At 36.2% G+C, this 22,949-nt stretch overlaps 2 protein-coding genes across 35 annotated transcripts in view; one reads left to right on the top strand and one right to left on the bottom strand.

The window, feature by feature from the left end:
* Positions 1-11,176, bottom strand: part of Marchf7 (membrane associated ring-CH-type finger 7) — a 38,880-nt gene extending 27,704 nt beyond the window's left edge. For 3 of the 5 annotated variants that reach the window (XM_004835893.4, XM_087196404.1, XM_087196402.1), the window contains exon 1: positions 10,784-10,991. The gene's annotated coding sequence lies outside the window, so the exon portion shown is untranslated. Of the gene's footprint in view, positions 1-10,783; positions 10,992-11,062 lie in introns of those variants that run through there. The other 2 variants (XM_021265890.2, XM_021265893.2) reach the window with 2 other exon arrangements.
* The window catches only part of Baz2b (bromodomain adjacent to zinc finger domain 2B), a 411,121-nt gene continuing 399,171 nt past the window's right edge, over positions 11,000-22,949 (top strand). For 19 of the 30 annotated variants that reach the window (XM_087196359.1, XM_021265826.2, XM_021265823.2 and 16 more), the window contains exons 1-2: positions 11,030-11,136; positions 12,477-12,666. In XM_087196359.1, coding sequence (XP_087052485.1) covers positions 12,652-12,666 — 15 coding nt within the window. In that variant the 5' untranslated portion in view covers positions 11,030-11,136; positions 12,477-12,651. Of the gene's footprint in view, positions 11,137-12,476; positions 12,667-22,949 lie in introns of all 30 variants that reach the window. The other 11 variants (XM_087196276.1, XM_021265831.2, XM_087196267.1 and 8 more) reach the window with 6 other exon arrangements.

The following is a 22,949-nucleotide window of genomic DNA, read 5'->3' as shown; positions in this document are numbered from 1 at the left end:
GATAAAGCATATGGTCACCTAACTTAAAAATCTTTTCTTTCATCAGCTTTTTATAAGTACATTTGTGTTAAGTCCATATAAAATTGTTCATTAAAGGTGAATTTAAATAAGACATACATTGGGAAAGAGAATATTCATGGTTAAACACTGACATTCAAAAGCCCATATATGAACTTCCAGCACCAAAAAGGAAAAAAATCCATAATTTAACAAGCAGTAAGTACACTTTAGCAAGAAGGTATGAAAATATTAAAGAAATTATTTGTGTGAGGGTTTTAAAACAAGGAAACAAAATGCTTTTTGAAAGATAAACATCTAATTTTTTTTTAACAATAATGCTTTTAATTATACTATTTCTAGTTTACTTTGACTATATTTATATATAGTTCTTACTTGGAGAAATGAAACTAACCTAGTAGGAAATCTTACAACAAACCCTTTGGGAGAAGACAAAGAGGCAAAGTCCTCTGAGAAATATAATTTGATACTGGATAAAACTATTTTTGGCTACTCTTCTACATAAAATGATTGAATTTTGACAATGTAGGTGTTACACGAAAACTTATGTAATTTGGTTGCATAAGTTGTAGGTCAAAAGCACAAAAAATAGTGAAAAATGTGAAAAATTTGTACCAGGCCACTTGACAAAGTTCTATGAGGCATTTTTTGAAGTCCACTCATTCATTTAATATTTTTTAGGGGGTGAGGGGTGTTGCAGTTTAGTAGGAATGTTAATACTAAGCAACGGGATGAGGTGTGGGACACACTGAATATACTGAGATGCTTCCTCCAAAAGCTATAGTCTAGCAGGGATCAACTATAGAAATAATTATACAACTGAATTTATAAATAGTATATAGGAAAATATGTAAGAATAACAGACACTGTAGCAGGCAAAAGGTATTGGAAATGTAATGTTTTTTACAAATACTTGGAAGAACACAGCACAAAGATAATACATACATCTTTCAACATAATGATCTGAGTTTCCTTCTAATACTATATAGTGTCTCTTTAAACCCAGATTTGATTCTAGAGTTGGATAGTCAGATTTTTCTTTGTGTTTGGTGGTAAGAAAAAACTTTTTATTACTAGGGTTGGTTCATAAGTGTGGGCCCACAGTTCATTAAAAAATCGGCTAGTGACATCCTAAACTCTTTACAATTTTATCCTTGAACTTGTATGAAGTCAGATATGACAGTGAAACCTGAACTAAATTAGAGGAGATATGTGTCTGACAGCCATGCCTTGCCACTAAATTTGCAATGTAGTACTTAATGGTGATATACAATTTGCATAACATACTTAAATTTGTACTTGCTTTGAGCCTCACAGAAGTCTCAGGCAGGATAGGTCCACTGGAATTCTGTGATCATGTCCCTCATTTACATGTCTACAATAGACTGAGGAGAGGCAGGCACTGATAGATTAAACAGACTACTCTTTTTGTTTTCCAGAACTTCCTTCAAATTCATAAAGGAGATAGAAACCACAAGCTCACAAAAATCTTACAATCAATATTTGAGATTTTGTTTGATCCCCAGTATCAAAAAATTTAAAAATTTTAATAAAAATGATATTTTTACTTTACTAAACTTTTCATCTTCTGAGATGAAATCTTAGTTAAGATTCTCCAGAGCTACTAACTGCTAGTTTACCTAAATTCCTCATTTTTAAATTAGTAATGTGCACCTTCACTTTAAAGCTACATACTTAGCTCAGTGGGTAAACTGTTCGCCTGGCATACGCAAGGCCCTGGACTCAATCCCCAGTACCATCAAAAAAAGAAGTGGTTAACATAAGCAACAGAAGTAAAAAACATATTCAAAAAACAAACATTTGGAGGACATGTCCATGAGAAAGCAAACAAAAAATAAAAAACAGATACTCATTCCATCTTTACTTAAATAGCCTGTCTAAATCACAAACTTGTAGCTTGCTCTAAAAAGATTAACTATTTTTTTTTGGTAGGTGATTTCATTCAGCTCAGCATCCTAAGAAACTCTGCAGAGCTCTTTAAAAACCAATTTCATGTTTTTAGTGGCCTGTTGAACACTATAACAGATCTTTAGATAAAACAAATTTCTACTTATAAACAGCATTAAATCTTTTTGCATCTATTCTGTAGAAGTAATCTTTCCTTGAACTTGCTTTTAGCTCAAGAAAAAGCCTAAAAGAATTGTCATCACCTGAGTGAGAAAAAAATCCATGTGTTCTATAGCTGCACAGGTACAAAGTGGTGGTAAGATGTTATTAGGAAAAGATTAGAAAACCCAATTTGAGGACGAACTCTACACTCATACAAGGTAGAGGCCTGTGGCTCCTGGGGAAGGGCTATAAAACCCACCTGCCAAAGACTCTCCATCAATACAAAGCAGAGATCAGCTGCCACAGGAGAGGAAGGGCAGTAAAAAAATTTGCCTGCAATCTATAGAAGAGTCATGGCAAACATTTTAGAGATGACTGCCCAAACTGCAACCCAAAACCCACTTATTTATCACAAAGTGCCAACACTGCAATTAAACCTGAATACTGAGGTTTTAGTTTAGAAGAAACAACTTATACATTAACATTAACATTTCTTAAAAGAAAAATACAACACATGCCATAGGTTTGCCACTACTGCTATACTCTAGAATGAACAAGATGCAAGGGCAGAAATAGTGAGAAATCCCAACCTGCAAGGATCAGTAAAATGAAAAACATCCCCCTCCCTACCTCATGGCTTTGCTTCAAGCTAGTAGCAACTGCAATATACTGTTGAGGAAGGTACAAAAGCCTTTAAGAGAACCCTCTGTTGTAGACAAGCTGAGGGTGGAAACACTAAAAAGAAATTATCTAGCATTCTATGCCTCACGTAAGTACTAAATTGTGGGAATCTGCCACTAGAGTTCTTTAAAGGCAAATAAAGCAACAGTAAAGTTTAGACTGAGAGTAAATACAGACTAAACCCATCACACTAGTATTCTGGCACAAGTACAGCTTGTCTTTAAGACATTAAATATTACATCTCAATTTTTTATTTATAGCATTTGGTATTCAATCAAAAATTTTAAGATACTGGGCCAGGGATATACCTCAGTGGCATAGCACCTGCCTGGCAAGCGCAAGGCCCAGAGTTTCATTCTCAGTACCAAAAAAGAAAAATAAATTATAAGATACACAAAAATGCAAATAAAAAATAATCAACCCACTGTCAGGAAATAAAGTCAACAGAACCAGACCAAGAGACAGCGCTAATGTAAGTAAATGGGGAAATTTATGGGTTAATCTAAAAAGAAGCATAGAAAGACATAAAATGTTAAATACACAAGAGAGCATTTAAGGGGGAAGGGAAAAATAAGAAAGTCTAATGTACATTTAAATAAAATAGAGGGCTAGAACAGAAAATAACTGAACACTAGCTGAAACCGACGAAGAGTCAAGAAGACCGACAAATACCAACTAGAATAATCAGCAATCCTCACCTATATAACTCACACTAGGCTGCTGAAAATTATATTTCAAAAAACAAAACATATCAGCCAGGCATGATGGTGTACACCAGTAATTCTGGCTACTCACAATGCTGAGACAGGAAGATCTCCAGTTCAAGGCCAGCAGGGGAAGGCAAGATGGTGGTGGTTACGTAGGGTGTGCGTAACTACACACACACACACACACACAAATAAACAACACAAGGCGGGAGTGGGAGTGTAGATCCAGGGCTCCTTGAGTTCAATTCCCAGTACCAAAACCAAACCAAACCAGACAAAAACTCAAAATGATATGAGAACAGTTAAAAATCCCAACAAGATGAGGAAGACTGGCTTGGGGATGTAGCTCAGGGGTAAAGAGCTTGCTCACCTAGCATGTATAAGGCCTTAGGTTCAGTCCTCAGTACTAGAAGAAAAATGTCCTCACAAGAGTAACATTTGCATTGAACTATGACATTAAAATGCAAAAAGAGAAGGCATAAAGATGCCAACGTATGCTTAAAAACTGAAAATAGAAAATAACATGAGTGTAATTCAAAGCAGAAAAGGTGAGAAAGGAACACAAGTAGTCTGAAAGTAATAAATGCAGAAAGTAAATTATGCCATGTGTCCTCTGCTCAGGCATCACTTTAATAAGGCAATGACTTTGAAGATCTCTACCTCCAGTGCTCTGGACCTCAAAAGTTATGTTTCTAACAATTACAGCTTTTAAAAATTAAACAATTAGGGGCCAGGGATTTAGCTCAGTGGTTTCGCCGCCTGCTGCACAGAGCAAGGACTGAAGTTTGATCCTCGGTACCCCCCCAAAAAATAAATAAATAAAAAAAAATTAAACAATTAGTACTAAATCTTGTCCTCCCTTAATAGATTCAAATATGATTTGCTGCATTTTGGGGAATACTAAAATACTAAAAGTGACTCAATTAATTTTGCTACTTTTGTGGAACAAACCACTGCTACGGGCTAAAAGGCTTAGGAGCTACTAAAGATTTTGAAACAAGGTCAGCTAAAACAAATCCCCCAATGCTAAACTGGTATTCAGTTCAATTTACAGGAAGAGAAACACTGATTTCAACACAAATTAGTGAGAGCTCAAAGTAGTGGAAATGGATGAAAGGTAGATTCAGTACACACATCTGAAGAAGACAAGAAACTATTTTTTTCAGATTCTCCTTTTAAATGTAGGCAGGCCCTGCATGGGTTATTTTACAGAAAGGAAGACTTTCTACCTGCTTTCATTTTTTCTTATAAGCATGCAGTGGAGGCCTAAGGAAAAGACTAGCCTTCAGCTGACTTAGATCTTCCTGTCACAGCGGCAAATCTTTGGCCTTTTATGAATTTAGGAACTGCACAAATTTCGTCTGTTTTGGCTTAGTAGCTTTTATGGTGGTTACCTTTGTCTTATCCCTCCCTCAGGAAAGGTTTGTCATTCTTTGCAGTTCAATTCATCCAGCTGCCTTGCAACCTCCCCAATAACTGGCAGAAGAGACATATGATATTCAAAGTACTGAAGAGCAAATATTTTGTTTTTATTTTTTTTCTTCAAGGAGGCTGGGAGTGTGAGAAAAGGCAGCACACTAAGATGAGTTGGTTTTAAAAATGAGAGTCTGAACTGACCAGAAGTGTAAGAGGATACTGGACTTAAAGTTTTTGAAAAACAGTAAAGCAGTGTAGGCTGATTAACAGATTTTCAATAACATGGATTTACTTTTTTCTGGCACATAAGCTATCTTTACTTCATTTTACTGTATCTTAACCTGGTCAGCCTTAGCATTCCTCATTCCTAACTTATTAACTCTAATTAGAAAAATTTGGGGTACTAATAGAAAAACAAACCAAAAAACTTCAAGCAGTATAGGGAAACATTTGGAGCAAAAGAGTTCTACCTATTGCACATACTTAATGAGTACAGTACTACTTTCTCTGATCACTACCACAAGCTGCCTAACACATAGGGCTTGGACTTTTGGTTTGCCAAACTTGGAAAGCTAAGGTCTTAAAAATAGCCTACCTGCCCCCAAATTTTTTGTTAATTCTTCTTTCAAAGTCTTTTCTTAAGTAATATATATTCTCTTTCATCAATACAGATCACTGTGTCCCATTACCATAATCATGTTTCATTCAGATGTCCACAGTCACAAACCAAAGAACCAGCTTAAAATGCCCCATGTCCATATTAATATTTCCTACACCTATAGTCCTTTCCTGTATTTTAATGTATTTGTTAACAGAAATGTATTTAATGCATTTATATAATTTATTTCCAATTTTTTCCCAAAAAACAGGGGAAATTAAGCACCACCTAATTTTTAGCACATGAGCCAATTTTCAGCAATTTGTTAAAAAAAAAAAAAAAAGAAAGAAAGAAAAAGATAGTCAAGAGTGCAAGCTTCAAAGTCTGCCCCTTGATTTACTTGATGTGATTCTAGGCTTAATCTCAGTAATATTTAATTTCCTCACCTTTATAAAATGGTGATAAAACCAACTTCACAAGTATATTATGAGCTTTGGTAACACACAGTTTGTATTCAGCAAGTAGTAGCTACTACTAAGCAGTATCATCAGCACTAAGAATTTCAAATAAACAGCTTAGGAAAACCTCTATTGAGTTTTTCATTATTTGAAATTTGTCATACACACACAGTAAAAAGACTTTTTACAGGGCTGGTGATATAGCTTAATATTCCCTGGGTTCAATGCCCAGGACTGAAATAAAAACAAAAACAAAAACAAAAACTGGAAGGATTAGCCATCTTATTCACCTATCGCTGCATCTCTGGGTGATACCATTATTGGTATATTTTGGGGTTTTTTTCCCTTGTTCTTAGCTTTCCAAAATTTCTTTAATGTACTTGTCTTACTTTGCTCAGAGAAGTTATTTACAAAAGATTCTTTTCTATAAATTATTAAAAAAAAAAACCCACTAAAAAGCACTATGGAGGCTAACACTGTTTCTAAATTACTAAATTGCCCAGGCTGGGCTTGAAATTGTGCTCCTTCTGCCTCAGTCGTCTTAGTGCCTGGATTAAGGCATGTGCCACTATGCTCAGTTAAGAATGCCTGTTCTTCAAATGACTGAAACCTGTGGTAAATCGTACGGCTACAAATTCCTCCATCCTAGTAAGTAAACCCCTGTGTAATGCAATGCTGACAATCTGCCCAGGATGAGGTAGTCATATTTTCCCACCTCTTGAATAATAGATTAGCCTTGTGAGACTTACTGTGACTGGAAGTCAGTACAATGTGGGTTAATTTCATAATTTGAAAAGGTTTTAAGTCTTATAGCCTCAATTTTCACTCTAGTGATATTGCTCTGAGACACTAATAAAGATCACATGGAGCAAGACTTAGATGTTAAAGAACACAAACAGCCAGACATGTGACAACATCTTTTTCTTCCCAGCCTGGGAAATACTCCAGCTAAATGTTGGTACAAGAGTGAACCCATACAAAACCAGTATAACTGCCCAAGAAGCACAAAGAACTTTAAAAAACAGTGGAACAGATTTAATTCACTAGGTTTTAAGTGGTCTGTTACACATTAATAGAGCAAAGGTTCATGATTTACCATAACTTTTACATTCCTATTATCATACCATTATTTTATGCTCTCACTCTCTATGAAAAACCTGATTCTAACTGGGTCAGATTCAAACTGTCTTAAGTATCAAGGGAAATTACAGTTAATGAATTACCAAGAGTACATTGTTATATGATAAATTTATGGCATGAAGGCCAGAGTTAACACAATCAATGCATTTCAACAGCCAGAATCTTTCAGAAATACATAATCACAATTCCATTATTTACCTGTAGTTTTCCTTTTCTTTAAAGAAAATGGTTTCTAGAGAAAATATTTTTTTCCGTAATGAAAATTATCCTAATATTTAATTGATCCTGGTGAACTCTGAAACAGGGAAGCCAAAAGTGGTCAAATAAGGGAAGCATTCTGAATGCACAGAAATGTGGGGGCCCTTTAAAAAATGTCTTGAATTTTTTACTTAAATCTTTAAAAAGATTAAAGTAAGAAACTAGGCAAGTGAAAGTTTCAGATCTCCATGCAAAAATATAATTCTGATGTTGTCCACAGTAGAGCACTTTTGAGATAGCCGGTTCTCTAAGTGAATTTATTCTGTAGGTGTCATGTTTCAATCTTTATTCAGTAAGTGAAAACCTTTTTAGGATTCTTTGTGGTAAGAAATACATGACAACTAGCTTTGAAGGTTCAAACCTTGAAACTGTTGACAAAAAAATGGGTGTAGAGCACTAGATGATTTTAAAACCAAGTATTCAACTTATCTAGTCTAACCGGTAGTCACAGAGAAGTATATTTGCAAACAGGAAAAACCAGCTTTGACCACATTAAAGCTTATGTCAGAGCTGAAAACTAAAAATTAACGTCAATGAAAAATGACACCCCAGCTAACTCTCAAATTATAATTTTATCCCCCCTGCCCAGACTTTTTTGGGTTCATCTTACAATTAGGTACTTTATTTTAGATAGTTTTTGTGAAGTAATGATTTGTAATTAGATAAATTCACTGTAATGGGAATTCTGCTTTACTGAATTCAACTAATCTTAGCAAGAACTCAAAATATTTTTCATTTTAAATTGTAATCATTCTAATGTGATCCACTGTTGATTCAGTTATTTACCAGTTAAAAAGGTCCATTAGTTAAGTTTAATAAGTTGCTTAAAAATGAGGCTTGATGTTTATTTATACATTCCTATTTTTTTTTAATTACTAGAACTGTGGTAACAGAAGAAGGTACCAGCCAAGAATCTAAAAATCACTTTTATTAGGCTTAAGGATAGAACAGCTTTCTTTCCCACAGCACAGTGTTCTAACACTGCACAGATCTTTCATGTCAAGCTCTAACCTTCCATTCAACTTCCAATACATCTCTGGGAAGCAAACTGTCACTTCCTAAAAGAAATTATATGGTGACTTTGCAATTTTCTTATCAAAGCCCTATTCATCCTTCACATCTTAATTTAAGCAATACTTCTTGTAAAATTTTCCTCCCAAATCAAGCACTCCTCATTTATGCTCCCACTATATGGCACAATGACGATTACAGTAGTTATTTATACATTAATTCCTGTAGTGCAGCCCTAATCTAGTAGTCAGACAACAAACTATACATTATCAAAACAAGTCTTGCATCATTTGATACATTTTACATTACAAAATTACTTCCCTAAAACGTATTAAGATGTGGGCAACTCTTGAACATAAGAGGTGTGCGCAATGGATATGGAGATGACTAAAAATTGGCTACAAGAGTGTCATAGATGACTGTGCCCAAGTTGATAATTTGAATTTGGCACTTCAGGTAGACGGAGGGGGGGGGGTCTTTTTGCTTTATGTGGGAAAATAAGGCCTCTTGACAATGTGGTAGAAAAAAATTACTTGTAAGTAAGAATTCTTAAGACACCTGACTCAAGATTGAGTGTATTTCTAGATTACATAGCTTAGTGGTAGAGTGGGTGCTTAGCATGGGCAAGACCCTGGGCTGGATAAAAAGACACCTGATCTATCATGAAATTAAAAAGAACCCAAGACTATGTATACCACTATTAAGAACTGCAGAAAGTTCTTAACTTAAAAAACATGCAATCAACTTTTAAGATTTTTCTAACCACAATGCTTGGATATAAACAATTGGACTTTAGCAGCCAATTCCATTTGTTTATTTTCATTAAAAATTCACACTCCTGGGCTGGGGATTTAGCTCAGTGGTTCCCCTGCCTGCCTCGAAAGTGCAAGGTCCCTGAGTTTGATCCTTATTACCAAAAAAAAAAAAAAAAAACCCCCAAAAAACCCTCACTCCAAGAATGTCTCCTGATATGCTGGCTGCTTCACACACTATCTTATCTAATTTTATTTATTTTTGGTTTTTTGAGACTGGGTCTCACTTTGTAATTCAGGCTGTCTCTGAACTATGTAATTTAGGCTGGCCTTGAATTTCTGGCAATCCTCCTGCCTCTGCCTCCAGAGTGCTGAGATTACAGGCCTGCACCACCGCGCCAGGCTCTAGGAATTTACTGCAGTATTTCTGAAGAAATCTGAAAAGGTTAAATAACTATGGCAAAACCAACACTGAAGCCAGGAATTGTGGCCTGTAATCCCAGCACTCAGAAGGCTGAGGCAGGAGGAACCCTTCGAGTTTGAGGCCAGCCTGAAATTACAAAGCAAGACTATCTCAAAAACAAAAAAAATTCCAACCCAGATCTTTGACTAGTACTACTGCCTCAAGCACGACTGTTTCATGAAATGCTGTAGCAGCTGTAAATTACAATACTGACCCCAATTCCAAAACACAATTTTTGTTACCTCATGAACATATCCAGTTACACTACCTATGTACCTCCTTAATAATGTTACTGTTTGATGCTTGAATCAAAAATTCGTAAGTCCTTACCTCTTTGTGCTGGACAGAAATAGTAAACGATTAGAGTAAGAAATGGAGAGATTTAAAAGAATGGAAAAAACAAAAAGGGGGAGTACCTAAAAAGTACAAAAATCGCAAGAAAAAACCCACTAAATTCAATCTTACTTGACCCATCTACTCTCATCTAAGTGTTAGGCACCAGTCGTGACAAATTTATTGCTCGCAGATATTTTTCCCCACATTTACTTCTGTGCGACGGGAAAAAAATACTTGTGTTTTAAATATGTGTTTACACATTCATCTTCACTGCGCAGTTTCACCAAAGTGAGGGAGTATTCTACTACTCGCTCATTCCATATTTTTACTTCGTACGCCAACAGGTCCGACCTTTATACGTAGTATCACCACCAATTTCATTCGAAGAATACGACACTTACCATAGAAAGTGCCACGATATTCAGGGCCTGGGACTATCAACTAGCAAATCTTCAGGGAACCTAAAGGGCTGACCAAATCTCTTCAACTCAAGGCAGGATGGGCCAAGCCCGAAGCCTCCCCGGAGGTCAGCAGGGCGCTCACTACCTCACTCGCGACACCTCAAAAGGACCCTCCGGACACCGGCCGAAGGGAGACCGCCCCGGCTAGAACAGGGCTCCAGCCCCTTCCCTCGCCTACCACACGTCGCCAAAGCGAGACGCACAAGCCGCCCCCGCCACAAACTCCACCACCGAATGGCAGGTAGGACTGCGGAGCAGGCCAGCGTCGGGCCGCCAGGCCTGCGGGCCCCAGTCCTCCACCTCAGAAGGGGAAGCGGCTTCGCAACCCCGCTCCCGCAGTCCCGTCTTCCCCTCCCCCACCCGCGGCCTGGCCTCCAACCCACTCAGAGAAACCCTAGCTCCACAGCTTATTACCCCTGCTCCCGAGCTGGCACTAAACAGGGCGGATTCCGCTCACAGCGACCACTCCGCGTCGCCTTCCTGGTCGGAATTCTAGGCCTCTAACTGAAGCAGAGCCGTCCGCAGCGAAGCACAATGGCGCCCGCCCCTCTCCCGGATCCGGCGCAGAACCAGCCGCCACCGTTAAGTGCCCCTCCCTTCTTCTCCTCCACCCCCCAACTTCACGGACTTCTGACTTCTCGCGAGAGTGGCGGCGCTGCAGGGATCCGAGAGCTGCGGTTCTGCCTGACGTACCCTGCCGCGGGGTGGTGCTCTGACTGCGGCAACCGTTGAAGGGCTGCCCCCCGGAAGGCAGCGAGGCGTCACCGGTAAGCGGCAGCGGGGCGGCGGGGCGGCGGGGAGGGCGCGTGTGCGGGCGCTGGGAGCAGGAGCGGGCGCAGGAGGCCTGGCCCTGGTTGGTTGGCCGTCCGCGTCCGGCTCACGAGGGTCTGGCGTCCAGTGTACTCACAGGCGCTCACCCCTGGGGCAAAACTGCGGGGCCCTTTCTGCGTAGAATACCGCTCCGCTCTTTTGCTTTTTGGTCCCTCTCGAAGCTTGGCAAGTGGAGCAGTGAATGTTTATTGAATCGAGTAAAGCACTGCCTTTTCCGACCTCCCCGCCTCAGTGCCGTCCCCGCCCCCGCCCCCGCCCCCGCCCCCCCCGTCTGATTTGACAGCAAGCCCTCCCCCTGTAGGGCTCGATTTGCCCAGTAATTCCCTGTGATAATTGGGTGTCGGTTGGGGCGCTTTTACTATCATAGCTTTAAAAATCGTGATGTTAGCCTTACATAGTGTGGTTACAGATTTGGCAGTAAAAAAAATTTACTTATTTAGAAAAAGGGAGGGAAATTGTGAAGTAAATGGTCAAGTGAATATTGGACGAAACTTTGAAAACAACTGTAAATGTTGTAAATTAAGATGTGAGTACTAATAAATAAAAGAGAGTAAGAGAGAAAAGCCACAATTTATGTGGATTTCACCAAATAACTCCAATAAGTGAAATATGATGTTTAAATATACTTGTCATTTCATCTGAAGGGAACGGACTGTTAATCATTCTCCCCATTTTACTGTCTTAGAGAGTAACAAACTGACTGTGCCTCGCTATGATAAATTTTAAAATACTGGAAATTTAAAAAATTTAAAGTCTGATTATTTAAAGTTGACACAAATTCCAGTCTCTTAGGATATGAAATGAAGATTAAGTGTTCAGTATGAGAAAAGTGAACAGATAAAGATTATTTTTGAGGAAATTAATTTGCCCTTTAAAGAAAAATACTTTTTCAGCCCCAGTGCCCTGTAGCATGATAATTATATAAACATATCACTCACACACACACACACACACACACACACACACACACACGCACACACCAAGAACCACGCTGTATGGGTTCAAATTCCGGTTCTGATTCTTAATTATCTTTACTTTGACCAGTGCCCCCCCCCCAGGCCCCTGAAAGAACAGTTCTTTAACTTGGTAGGCCTTGGTAGGCTTTCTGTGAATTGGGATTAATAACAGTATCTAAACCCCCTAAGGTTGTTGAAGGGATTAAATGGGATGATGCATGCATTCTTAGAACATAATGAGCATTCCATGATTGTTAGCTATTACATTCCCTGTTCAAACCATCACTAATATTATCGTTCTGGGGCTTAATATTACATAGGTCCCTCAAACAGCTTTTCATGTTTATTCTACACAAGAGGAATGACTGTGTCAGTACCACTTTCTTGAGCTATGGCAATCAGAGCTGGAAGTGGGAACTTGTCTACAGAACACCCAAACTTGCCAAGGATGGTGCAGATTATGAAAGATAATGGCTTTATCCCCTCCCAGCACTGATGATATTATCAGAGGTGAGTGTGGCACCAATTACAGTACCAGTTTTTTATTGATATTAGTAAATAGGTAAAGACCACTGATATCAATGTTTTTATTCTTTAGTTTTGTGTGTGTGTGTGTGTCAGTGTGCTGTCTTTGCTTTGAGTTTCCAAGTAATTATTATCAACAAATAATTCTTGAGATTTTGCTATGTTAAAGGCGTTTTACTGGGAATTATGGATACAAGAAAGTAAAATTGTGACCATATTTTCTGAATTGAACATCACAAAAGTGATTTGACAGGCAAGTATCTGAAATCAGAACTGTTCTAAACTGTCTAGACTCCATGGTTACCTTTCATGTACAGAGTTCCTCCTTTCTTTGCTAAATTTTTATTTTATGTGACTGTCACTCCTTTCTATGTAAAAATATCACAGTGCTCCAGCCTCACCCTCCCAAGTGCTGGGATTACAGACATGCACCACCATGTCTGGCTATCATTTTTAATTATAGATTATTTCTTCATTTTTTCAGAGGAAGTCATACCCATGAAGAGACAGAAGTGTTTAAAGTGAGATCCCTAAGTTGAAAACAGGGAATGCAACTTTCTTCTGAAATGGAAACCTTATTAATCAGTAAAGAAGGGAATGGTAACATTAACAAATTTGACAATCTACTGTTTAAATTTATAGGTAGATGCCAGGGGTAGATTGAGGACTCCTACTTCTAAAAAATACATATTATCTAGCAGTCCTTTGCTTTACGTCTTTGATGAAAGGAATTCTTTTCATGGAAAAATAATAATCCCTGTATTTAATGCTTTTATAAATTTGTACTTTCTCATGAAGTTTTCTTGTAAGATGCCACATTTACTGAATGTACATCCAAAACATTCTATTGGTTGGCTTCTGCTGAATTAGCAGCAAAACTTTCAGTCTTCAAAGGAAATGTTTTAAAAATTTATAAAAACATAAAAAAGAATGCCAGCATGGGCTGAGTGTAGCGACAGGTGCCTGTAATCTCAGCTACTCAGGAGGCTGAGGCAGGAGGATCAAAAGTTTGAGACAACTTAATGAGACCTTATCTATAAATAAATAAATAAGAGTTGGGGTGGGAGTATAGCTTAGTAGAAAGCCCCTCAATTCATTTTCTAATATGTACATATACAATAAAGAGTACTATCTGGAAACCCTCTCTGAGAAACCTCTCTCACACTAACTCTTGGGTTTAGATCTCACAGTTACTTGGAAGATGGTTCCTTATTTGCTTCTGAATATCTAGTTTGGCTGAGAACAATTCCCAGTTTAAGGAATATGATTCTCATTCCATATGTGAAATGCCTTTCATACTGCCTGCAACAGAGTAACTAATAAAAGAAGTTATCTTTTGTTATTTATAAAACTAAGGTTTAGAAAAGTATGGTACTCTGATCAAATTTGGCCTGGCACCTATTACTGTAAATGCTTTTATTGGAACACAGTCATACTCATTAGTTTATGTCTTTTCTATGTATTAGGGTTCTCCAGAGAAACAGAATCAATCATATATTGTATATTATCTGTTTATCAAGAGATTTATTTTAAAGAGTTGTCTAATGCAATTGTAGGGCGTGGCAAGTTTGAAATTTGTAGGGCAGGCTCGCAAGCTGGAAATACAGACAGGAGTTGATGCTATAGTCTGAAGGCTGAATTTCTTCTCTAGTGAATGTATTCATTATATATCACAAACATATACTAATAAAAAATAAGGATTTCTTCTCTAAGAAACCTCAGTTTTTGCTCTTAAGACTGATTGAATGAGAGCCATCCACATTATTGAGAGTAAGCTCCTTTATTTACACTCAACAGATTGTAAATGTTAACCACAACTACAAAATACCTACACACCAACACCTAGATTAGTGTTGCTTTAATATCTGGGTTCTGTTGCCTTGCCAAGTTGACGTATAAAGGTAACCATCATCCATCTATCACTGTTTTCTCCATATAATTTCAGAACTGAGTAGTTGTAGCAGAGATGTAATGACCCAGAAATCCTAAAATATTCTATATCTCGTTCTTTACAGAAAATTCCCTGACCTCTGGAGTAAATCATAAACCGTTTTTTATAATAGATCCAGGGACCTGTACATGCATGGACATAAGTGTGCACACACAGATTTTACAATGTTAGTAAGAATTGTGCTTGGCTTCCCATGACCAAGTTCACAGACTACATTTTATGAGTGGAAATGAAAGAAGATACTGGTATAAGCTCCTTGGTACTCCTGGAACTTCCAGGAGTTCCTCATCCCCCTTCTTAAATTTTTTCATATGTATATGTATATATACACAACTCTATAAAAAGGTATGTATGTGATAATATATATATTCTAGTGGCTATCTTAGTATAGCATTTTTCTTTTTTTTCCCTTTTTCTCCCCACCCTTTTTCCTTTTTTAATTTGGCTCTCCTGCCTTTATCTAGTGCTTCACAAAGAAGCACTAGATAAAGTGATTGTAACCCACATTAGTTACTTGAAAGTTTTGAACATGTGTTTGCATATTAGGATCCTGGAATATCAATGAAAATATGAAAAAATTTTAACAAATATTTTTGGTTACACTTTTATCAGTTTTATAAACTAATATGATTGTTTTGTGTTTGGCTTTATTTTTTTCCTAATTTTGTTATTACTGATAATTACAAATTGGTGAAATAGTTATCAGGATATTAATATTTATTAAATTTCAATTAGAATAAGATTGATCATATTGTAGCATTTGAGTTGAGGATATAGCTCAGTGGGAGAGGGTTGTGTTGCTGTAGACTATTAGAAAATATATTGTAGCTAAGTGGTAGAAAGTGTACTTAGTATGTGAATCACTGGATTCAATATCTAGTACCACAAAAAAAATTTTAAGTAGTAAGAGAACATTTTCCTTTTTTCTCTAAAATTTACCATTTTGAATTAATGAGAAAAGAAAAAATTCAAAAATGAACAGATTATATGTGTTGAAGTGAATATTCTTTTAAAATTTATACTGGGGAGTATATATATTTTTTATTTTACAATAAAAATTTTTCTAGTTTGGTGGTTGATGATTAACATTAATTGAATTTTGATTTCTCTTAGAGAATACTTTAACAAAAGTGTTTCCAACCTATGGCTTGCAGGCTGTATACCTCCATGCACAGCTAGTAATATACCCCGTTGAGATTATAAATTTTTAACATTACTTTATGATTTTTGGCAACATTTTTCCCGACAAGATTGCTCAGTGCTGCATAGTCAGCAATAGAATGCTGTGAGGAGGAGGGCCACAGTGCAATGCCAACTTTGCCTCCTGTGCTTGCTACACAGTCCAGTCAAATCAAAATCTGCAGATATCAGATGTTATGTGCACTTCTGCAACTTGGCAAGTAAAATGCTATAATCAAAAGTAGAATTTCAAATTACCATCACATGTATGTTTCTGTGTAGACAGGTGTTGTTGTTATTGAACAGATATGTATTCTTATTAAACTTGGGCTTGTGTTATTTTATAAAATAATAAGTTAAAATATTTTTTAAAGGAAATTGTTATTTGTTATTTATAAACATTTACTGTGTTATATACAGTGGTGCCTTGGTTCACAGATGCTTTGGTTTGCAAACAATTTTGCTTGTAAACCAAAGTATTTGGCAAAATTTTATATTTTTCACAAACCTGCCTCAGTGACAGACACGGCCATGGCATTTTCCCTACACGAACACAAATGTGGCCATCTTTTCCAAAGTTGTAGAACAAATTTTTATGAACCAAGGCATCACTATATTTTATTTTGGGGCCTAGACAATTCCTCTTTACTCATTGTGGCCCAGGCAAGCAAAAGATTGGATACCCATGCTTTAAAATAATATTTTTGTTTGTCATTGCTTGGAAATAAATTTTATTCTGTAGTTTTTATTGTAGGCCAACTATTATTCTATCTAGCACATCAAGATGAAGTTTTATAACATTCTATTTAATAAAAATGAATGTTGGTACAATTTACTCTAACTTTAGGCATAATTAGATTACATATTTAATTTAACCATCAAATCTACATAAAAACTAGAAATTTAATATTAATTTTACTTCAATATCTTTCTCTAAGAAAACTTAGATTACACCACTGAGATGGAGAAATTATTCATCCTATTAGTATTAAAAGATTCTTTTAAGTAGAGTTTATAAGCAGATAAGATTTACTCTTTTATAATTGTTTTGTCAATTATGAACCTGCTATTAGAGAAGTGCTATGGTCTGAATTTCACCCAAAAGTGTTGAAACTTACTGGCCAATGTGATAATATTAAGAAATGGGGCCTTTAGCAGCTGATTAAGTCATGAGACCAGAGCCTTCATGGATGGGGTCAGGGCCTTACAGAAGAGCTTGAAAGTGTGGGTTCCTTGTCTTCTGCTCTGCCTTGTGAGGAGGATGCAGCACAAGGCATAATCTTAGAAGCAGAGAACAGCCTTTATCAGATTAGTCCTGCCAGCACCTACATTTTGGATGCTCCAGCCTTAGAACTATGAAAAATAAATTTCTATTATTTATAAATCACATATTCTGCATTATTTTGTTATAGCAGCACAGACAGATTATGACAGGAAGCAAGTAGTGTCTTTGGCCACATTTTATTTAGATGAGTGTTGGGAGTAGAAACTACTATTTACAAAAATATTTAGTTGGGTTTAATAAAAGTAAAATAAAGCAAAAATGATTCAAACATTTATTTTCTATGCTTAATATTTTAACATACTCATGGAAGTATGACCTCTCCCTATAATTTCAAAGAAACTAACACTTAAAAATTTTATAAGCACCTATTTTGAATAAATCACTGAAATGATTAATTGAAGATACAGTTCATATTCTAAATATCTTAAAAATGATCATTACTACAAATTAATTTTTCAGATTTACCATTACTTTATTTTGGGGAGAGTTGCACAGTGTTTTTAAATCATATTAAAAATACAGAACATAGACTTTTCAGAGTATGATATAGAAATATAGTAGTAAGGCCAAATTCTCAAAGATTTTTATTTCTTCATCTTTTTTTTTTTTCTTATTTTTGCAGTGTTGGAGATTGAACCCTGGAACTCACACAGTCTAGGAAAGCACTTGGCATTTAGCTATATGCTCAATAGTCTCAAAATTTTTTAAAAGAACATTTATCTAAAGGACAATAAGAGGTTCTTGAGAATTAGTTATGTCTGTGATATAAGATAAATTTATAGATAGGAAACAAATTTAAAAGAAACTCATCTATGTTACATGGCTCTATAACTGTAACACAATTAAAATGTTTAAAGTACATTAAAATAGTTTCCTACTTTAGACACATTGAAAGTTTTGTTAGGATAACTTAAGTGATTTATACTTAATGAGATAATATTCACAGCTTGTACATTTCAAACTTGAGAACAATTTGAAGCTGGTACTATTTTCATTATTTGACATTGTTACATATTTTTGCAGTACTGAGAACCAGGAGTATGCTACATGTGAGCTACATCCCCAGCCCTTTTTAAATTTCATTTTGAGATATGTCTCTCTAGGTTGCTGAGGCTGGCCTCGCATTTGTAATCCTCTTGCCTCCCAAGTAGCTGGGCTTACAGGTGTGAATCATGGGGCCCAGCTGACATGTTTAATTTATGTTTGCTTTTTCATACTAGTAAAGAGTTTACATTGTAATGGCATATAAGTAAAAATCCTAGGGCCATAGACACCCATAGTTCAGATGAGTAACTGAGATCAATATAGTCAGGTGTGTTTTAGAGATGGGGACAGGTCTAAGAAATATATTGTTAGGCAATTTTGTCATTGTACAACATCAAAGTGTACTTCTAAGTAATTAATAGTCTTAGACCAGACTATTAGGAAACATTGTTATGTGATACATGACTCTGTATAAATAAAAAGATAACATTTAAAACAATACATTATAAACTGGGTATAGTGGCACACTCTACAATTCCAACACTCTGGGAAGCAGTTCTTACCCAGCCTGGGCAACTTGGTGACTTTACCAACACTGTGTCTCAAAAATTAAAAATGCTTATTCTGGTCATAGGTTATATGCATTGTAAATATGGTCTGTTTAAGGACTACTTTTCATTTTAATGATGTCATTTAAAGTTCTAAATTTTGATGGAATCTCATTTATCAATTTTTTTCTTTTATACATCATGTTTTTTTGTATCCTAGGTAGTTCTTGCCTACCCTGAATTCATAAATATTTTCCCTTATAATTTCTTCTTAAAGTTTTATACTTTTAGGCTTTCTTATTTAAGTTCATAGATCCCTTCAAGTAATTTTCATGTATGGAAAAAAAAGGGTTGAGGTTAATTTTTTATATACAGATACCAGGTGTTCTAGTGCCGTTTTCTGAAGACACTATCTTTTCCTTGGCTCTTGAATCAAGTTTATATTCTATAAAATGCTAATGTTAAATAATCTTTCAAAACTCAGTGGACCATATATGTGTGGTTCTATTTCTAGATTCTCTGTTTTATTCAAATGATCTGTATGTCTTTCCTTACACCAACACTGCCTTGATTACTGTAGCTTTAGAAGTCTTAAAATTAGGTACTAAATGTCTTCCAACACTGTTTTTTTTTTTTAACTTTTCTAGGTCTTTTGTACTCCTACATAACTTTTAAATTTCAATGTCCAATTCTTCATTTATAGCAAGTATACACAGACCTGAATTTTTATATATACCTTGTGTTTTCTAATCTTGCTAAATTCAAATACAAGTTCTAGGGGCTCTTAGAGATTTTTTAGTATTTTCTCTGTAGATGATCATTTCATCTACATATAAAGATTTTGCTTCTACCTTGCCAATCCTATCCTAATTGTGTCATTTTATTTCCAGACTATTTTGGTTGGGCCTAGGTTTCAAAGTTTAATGGACAGATAAAGAGTAAGCATATCTGCCCTTGTTCCCCACCTTAAGGAGAAAGCATTGTATCTTCTGCATTCATATAAGGCGTTCTCACTGGAAGTATGGAGTACATGTCTTTAATCTGTTGAGAAGGTTCTGTTCTACTTCTAGTCTCCTGATAGCTTTGACCATGAACAGCTATAGAATTTAGTCCAATACTTTTTCTCCAACTAGTGACAGGATCATATGGCTTTTTCCTTTCCTCTGTTTAAATGATGACTTTTGGGGGTGGATCTTCCAATGCTGAACCAACACTGCCATCCCTATAACAAAACCACTTTCTACATCCTGCCAGATCTGACTTCTAAGGCTTTGTTTCATTAAACAAATTTCTATCTATGTTCATACTTTTTTCTTCTATTATCTTTATCCAGTTTTAGGATTAGCACAATGTTGATTTCCTAAAATGAGGGGAGAAATGTCCCTTCTTTTTTTCTGCTTTAATTGTTTGATATAATTTATCAGTTAAAATGTATATGAGCCTGCTGTTGTCATATAGGTAGGTTTTCAAGCTAGGAATATACTTTCTTTAATAGGTGCTATTCAAATTTTATATTTCCTCTAGAGTTAGTTTCATTAATTTGTCTTCCAAGGTACTTCTGAGAAGTTGTCAAATTTATTTCAAAACAGATTTTTGTAATATGCTTTTTATATCATTTTAAATTCTATAAAATCTGTGGTAATGTCTCCTAGATCTTGATATTGTAATTTTAAAAATGTATAATTGATATTGTGTAATAGGAAGAAAAGGTCTGAAGGAGCAGGGGAAGTGGGAGGGGTAGGGGAAAGGAAAAAAGGGAAAAGAAAAAATATGAGAAATGGAAAAAGATGGAAACAAAGTCATTGCAAATCGGGAAGGAAGGGGTGAAGGGAGGGCAAGGGAAGGGGAAAAAAATAAGAACCAAGAGACTCATGTAATGGTACAAGATCCCAATGATGAATGTAATGTATTTTATACCTAAAATGTACCAATAAACTTAATGGGGAAAAAAAAATTAAAAATGCCTGGGCATGTAGCTCAGACACTATGTTTAATCTCTAGAACTGCAAAGAAAACAAAAACAAGCATCATACTGTGGATGACAAATCAGTTAAATAAGCAGATAGGTTAGGTACCAGGAATTCTGAGTTGATAATATGCACTGTAATTCAAGATGAGTAAAATTCATTGTAGAGTCTGTGGATAGGGCATTACACCCAGGCCCAGAAGGAAGGGTTGTACTCAGATAGGTAGAATTAGGGAAGTAAGAGTAGGAGTAACTGTTAAATCAAATATTTGAAAACTTACATCCACCTAAACTTATTGTATTTTCCAGAAAGAATAGAATGAAAGTTGACAGTCTGTTCTTGACCTTAGCTTTTAATATTAGTGTTGAGGGCACCTTAAATATACATTTGCTATGCAGTCCAGAAACTTCCAATGAAAGGACATCATCATTTTACAAAGGAAGCTTGATATTATTCTTAGTTGTATGTCATCAGGCCCTGTGGGCATGCTGGATGCTTTAAGCCTGAGGCTAGGCCAAAACAGCAGAAGGGGATGACAGGAAAGTTGCTTACTTCATGATAGTCAGGAAGCAGAAAGAGCGCCCAAGAAACGGACAAGGAACAAGGTATAGTCTCCAAGGTCATGCCCTCATGATATACTCCATTCAACTAAGTACCACTCCTGCTTCTATCACTTCCCAATAATTCCATCAAATTATGATCTTATAATGAAGTAACCCACTGACGTATTTAGAATCCTAATCATGTAGTCACTTCAGAAGCTCATCACCTAGCAACCAAGGCCTCAATACAGTGAACCTTTTGGGATGTAGGATCCAGCCTACGAGCTGAGCTTGAACCTGACCAAAGGGTGATGAGGATGAAAAAGGGACACAGAAACAGGTTAAAATCTGGGGGGCCAGGGGTCTCATATCTCTCTTAGGCACAGAGCCCCAAATGACTGGCGCACCTTGGCTTTATTCACTGAGACATGGCACAAGCAATTAAGAGTTCCACAGGATTCATCTGTCTCCCACCTTGGACGGTACTTCTCTGGATAAACAACCTCAGGTGTTTCCACTTTTCTCTGCAGCATGTTAGTATGCTTGCATACCCTCTTGTCAGTGCTCACTGAGGAGGCCAGTTAGGCCTCAGTCTTCGCATCTGGTCTCCCATAGTAGGGGACATTTTATATAGCAGCCAGAACACTGGATACTTTTTACCTTATTATCACATGCTACTTCTAATATCTGGTATTACCACAGGGCAGTTCTAGCAAGTTATAGGCCCTCAGTAAATGTTGACAGAGCAAAATGCTGTTGTGTTGGCTTTTTAGTTTATAGTTGTTTAAAAAAATCAAGTGGTAATTAGTATTGCATAAAGAGTAGTATCTGAGAAAGAGTAAATACTTTCTTGTTAATAAAATTTTCAGTTCAACATACTGTTTATGTAAAAAATGTTCATAGCCATTAGATATTTTAAAATCACCGTTGGTGCTTTGTAAATTAGACAAGTTTCAATTCCAGAATTGTTGAGAAAAAAAGCATTGATTCAGGGGATTATTAAAAATCAACTCAGAACTTATTGTTATGTAAAAATAGAGCCAAGCATTACCTTTTTTTTTTTTGAGACAGGGTCTCAGGCTCTCCTTGAACTCATTTTGAGCCCAAATTGGCTTCAAACTTGCAGCAGTCCTCCTGCCTCAGCCTTGCAAGTGCTGGAATTACAGGCATCTGCCACCATGCCTGGCTAAGAGCTAAACATTCTTAATACATGAAGTAGAGTAGTTCATATTAAAATATTTTATATTGAGGAGAAAAAATAGAGTGTTTATAATACCACATAATAGTATTTGTTAGAAGGGGTAAATGTCCTTATGTGCATGAAATATAGGTAGCTTTTAGTAATTTGTGAGTGCGTGTGTGTGTGTGTGTGTGTGTGTGTGTGTGTGTGGATGTGGATGTGTTACTGGGGATCAAACCCAGGCCCTTGCTCTTAGTAGGCAAATATTCTAACTGAGCTACACCTTTAGTACTCCTATTGATATATTTTTATATTGGGGAAAAGAAAAAGATTATTGGGGAACTGTGAATTTCATAAACTACTATAATGAATGTTCTGACATTGGTAGTTAGCATTGTAACATACATTAGACAAAATTATAATTACTAATAATTTGTTGGAAATCTTTTCATTCTAATAGTTCAAAGTACTTTACAAATACTAATTAAAAATTTCAAAACCTCTTAAATTAGTTATGTATGATTAATTATGTATTTCATATGAAAAAACAAAAGCTGAGAAAGGCAAATTTATTTACTTAAAATCACATAGTATGTAACTGATGAAAACTGAGTAGCTCCAGAGTCCCATTA

Source organism: Heterocephalus glaber, unplaced genomic scaffold, assembly GCF_053883595.1.
Source record: "Heterocephalus glaber isolate CG9 unplaced genomic scaffold, H.glaber_assembly_v1.0 deba00000347, whole genome shotgun sequence".
NCBI lineage: Eukaryota > Metazoa > Chordata > Mammalia > Rodentia > Bathyergidae > Heterocephalus > Heterocephalus glaber.
Note: the sequence above shows the minus strand (reverse complement) of the source record. Positions and strands in the feature narration are given on the sequence as shown.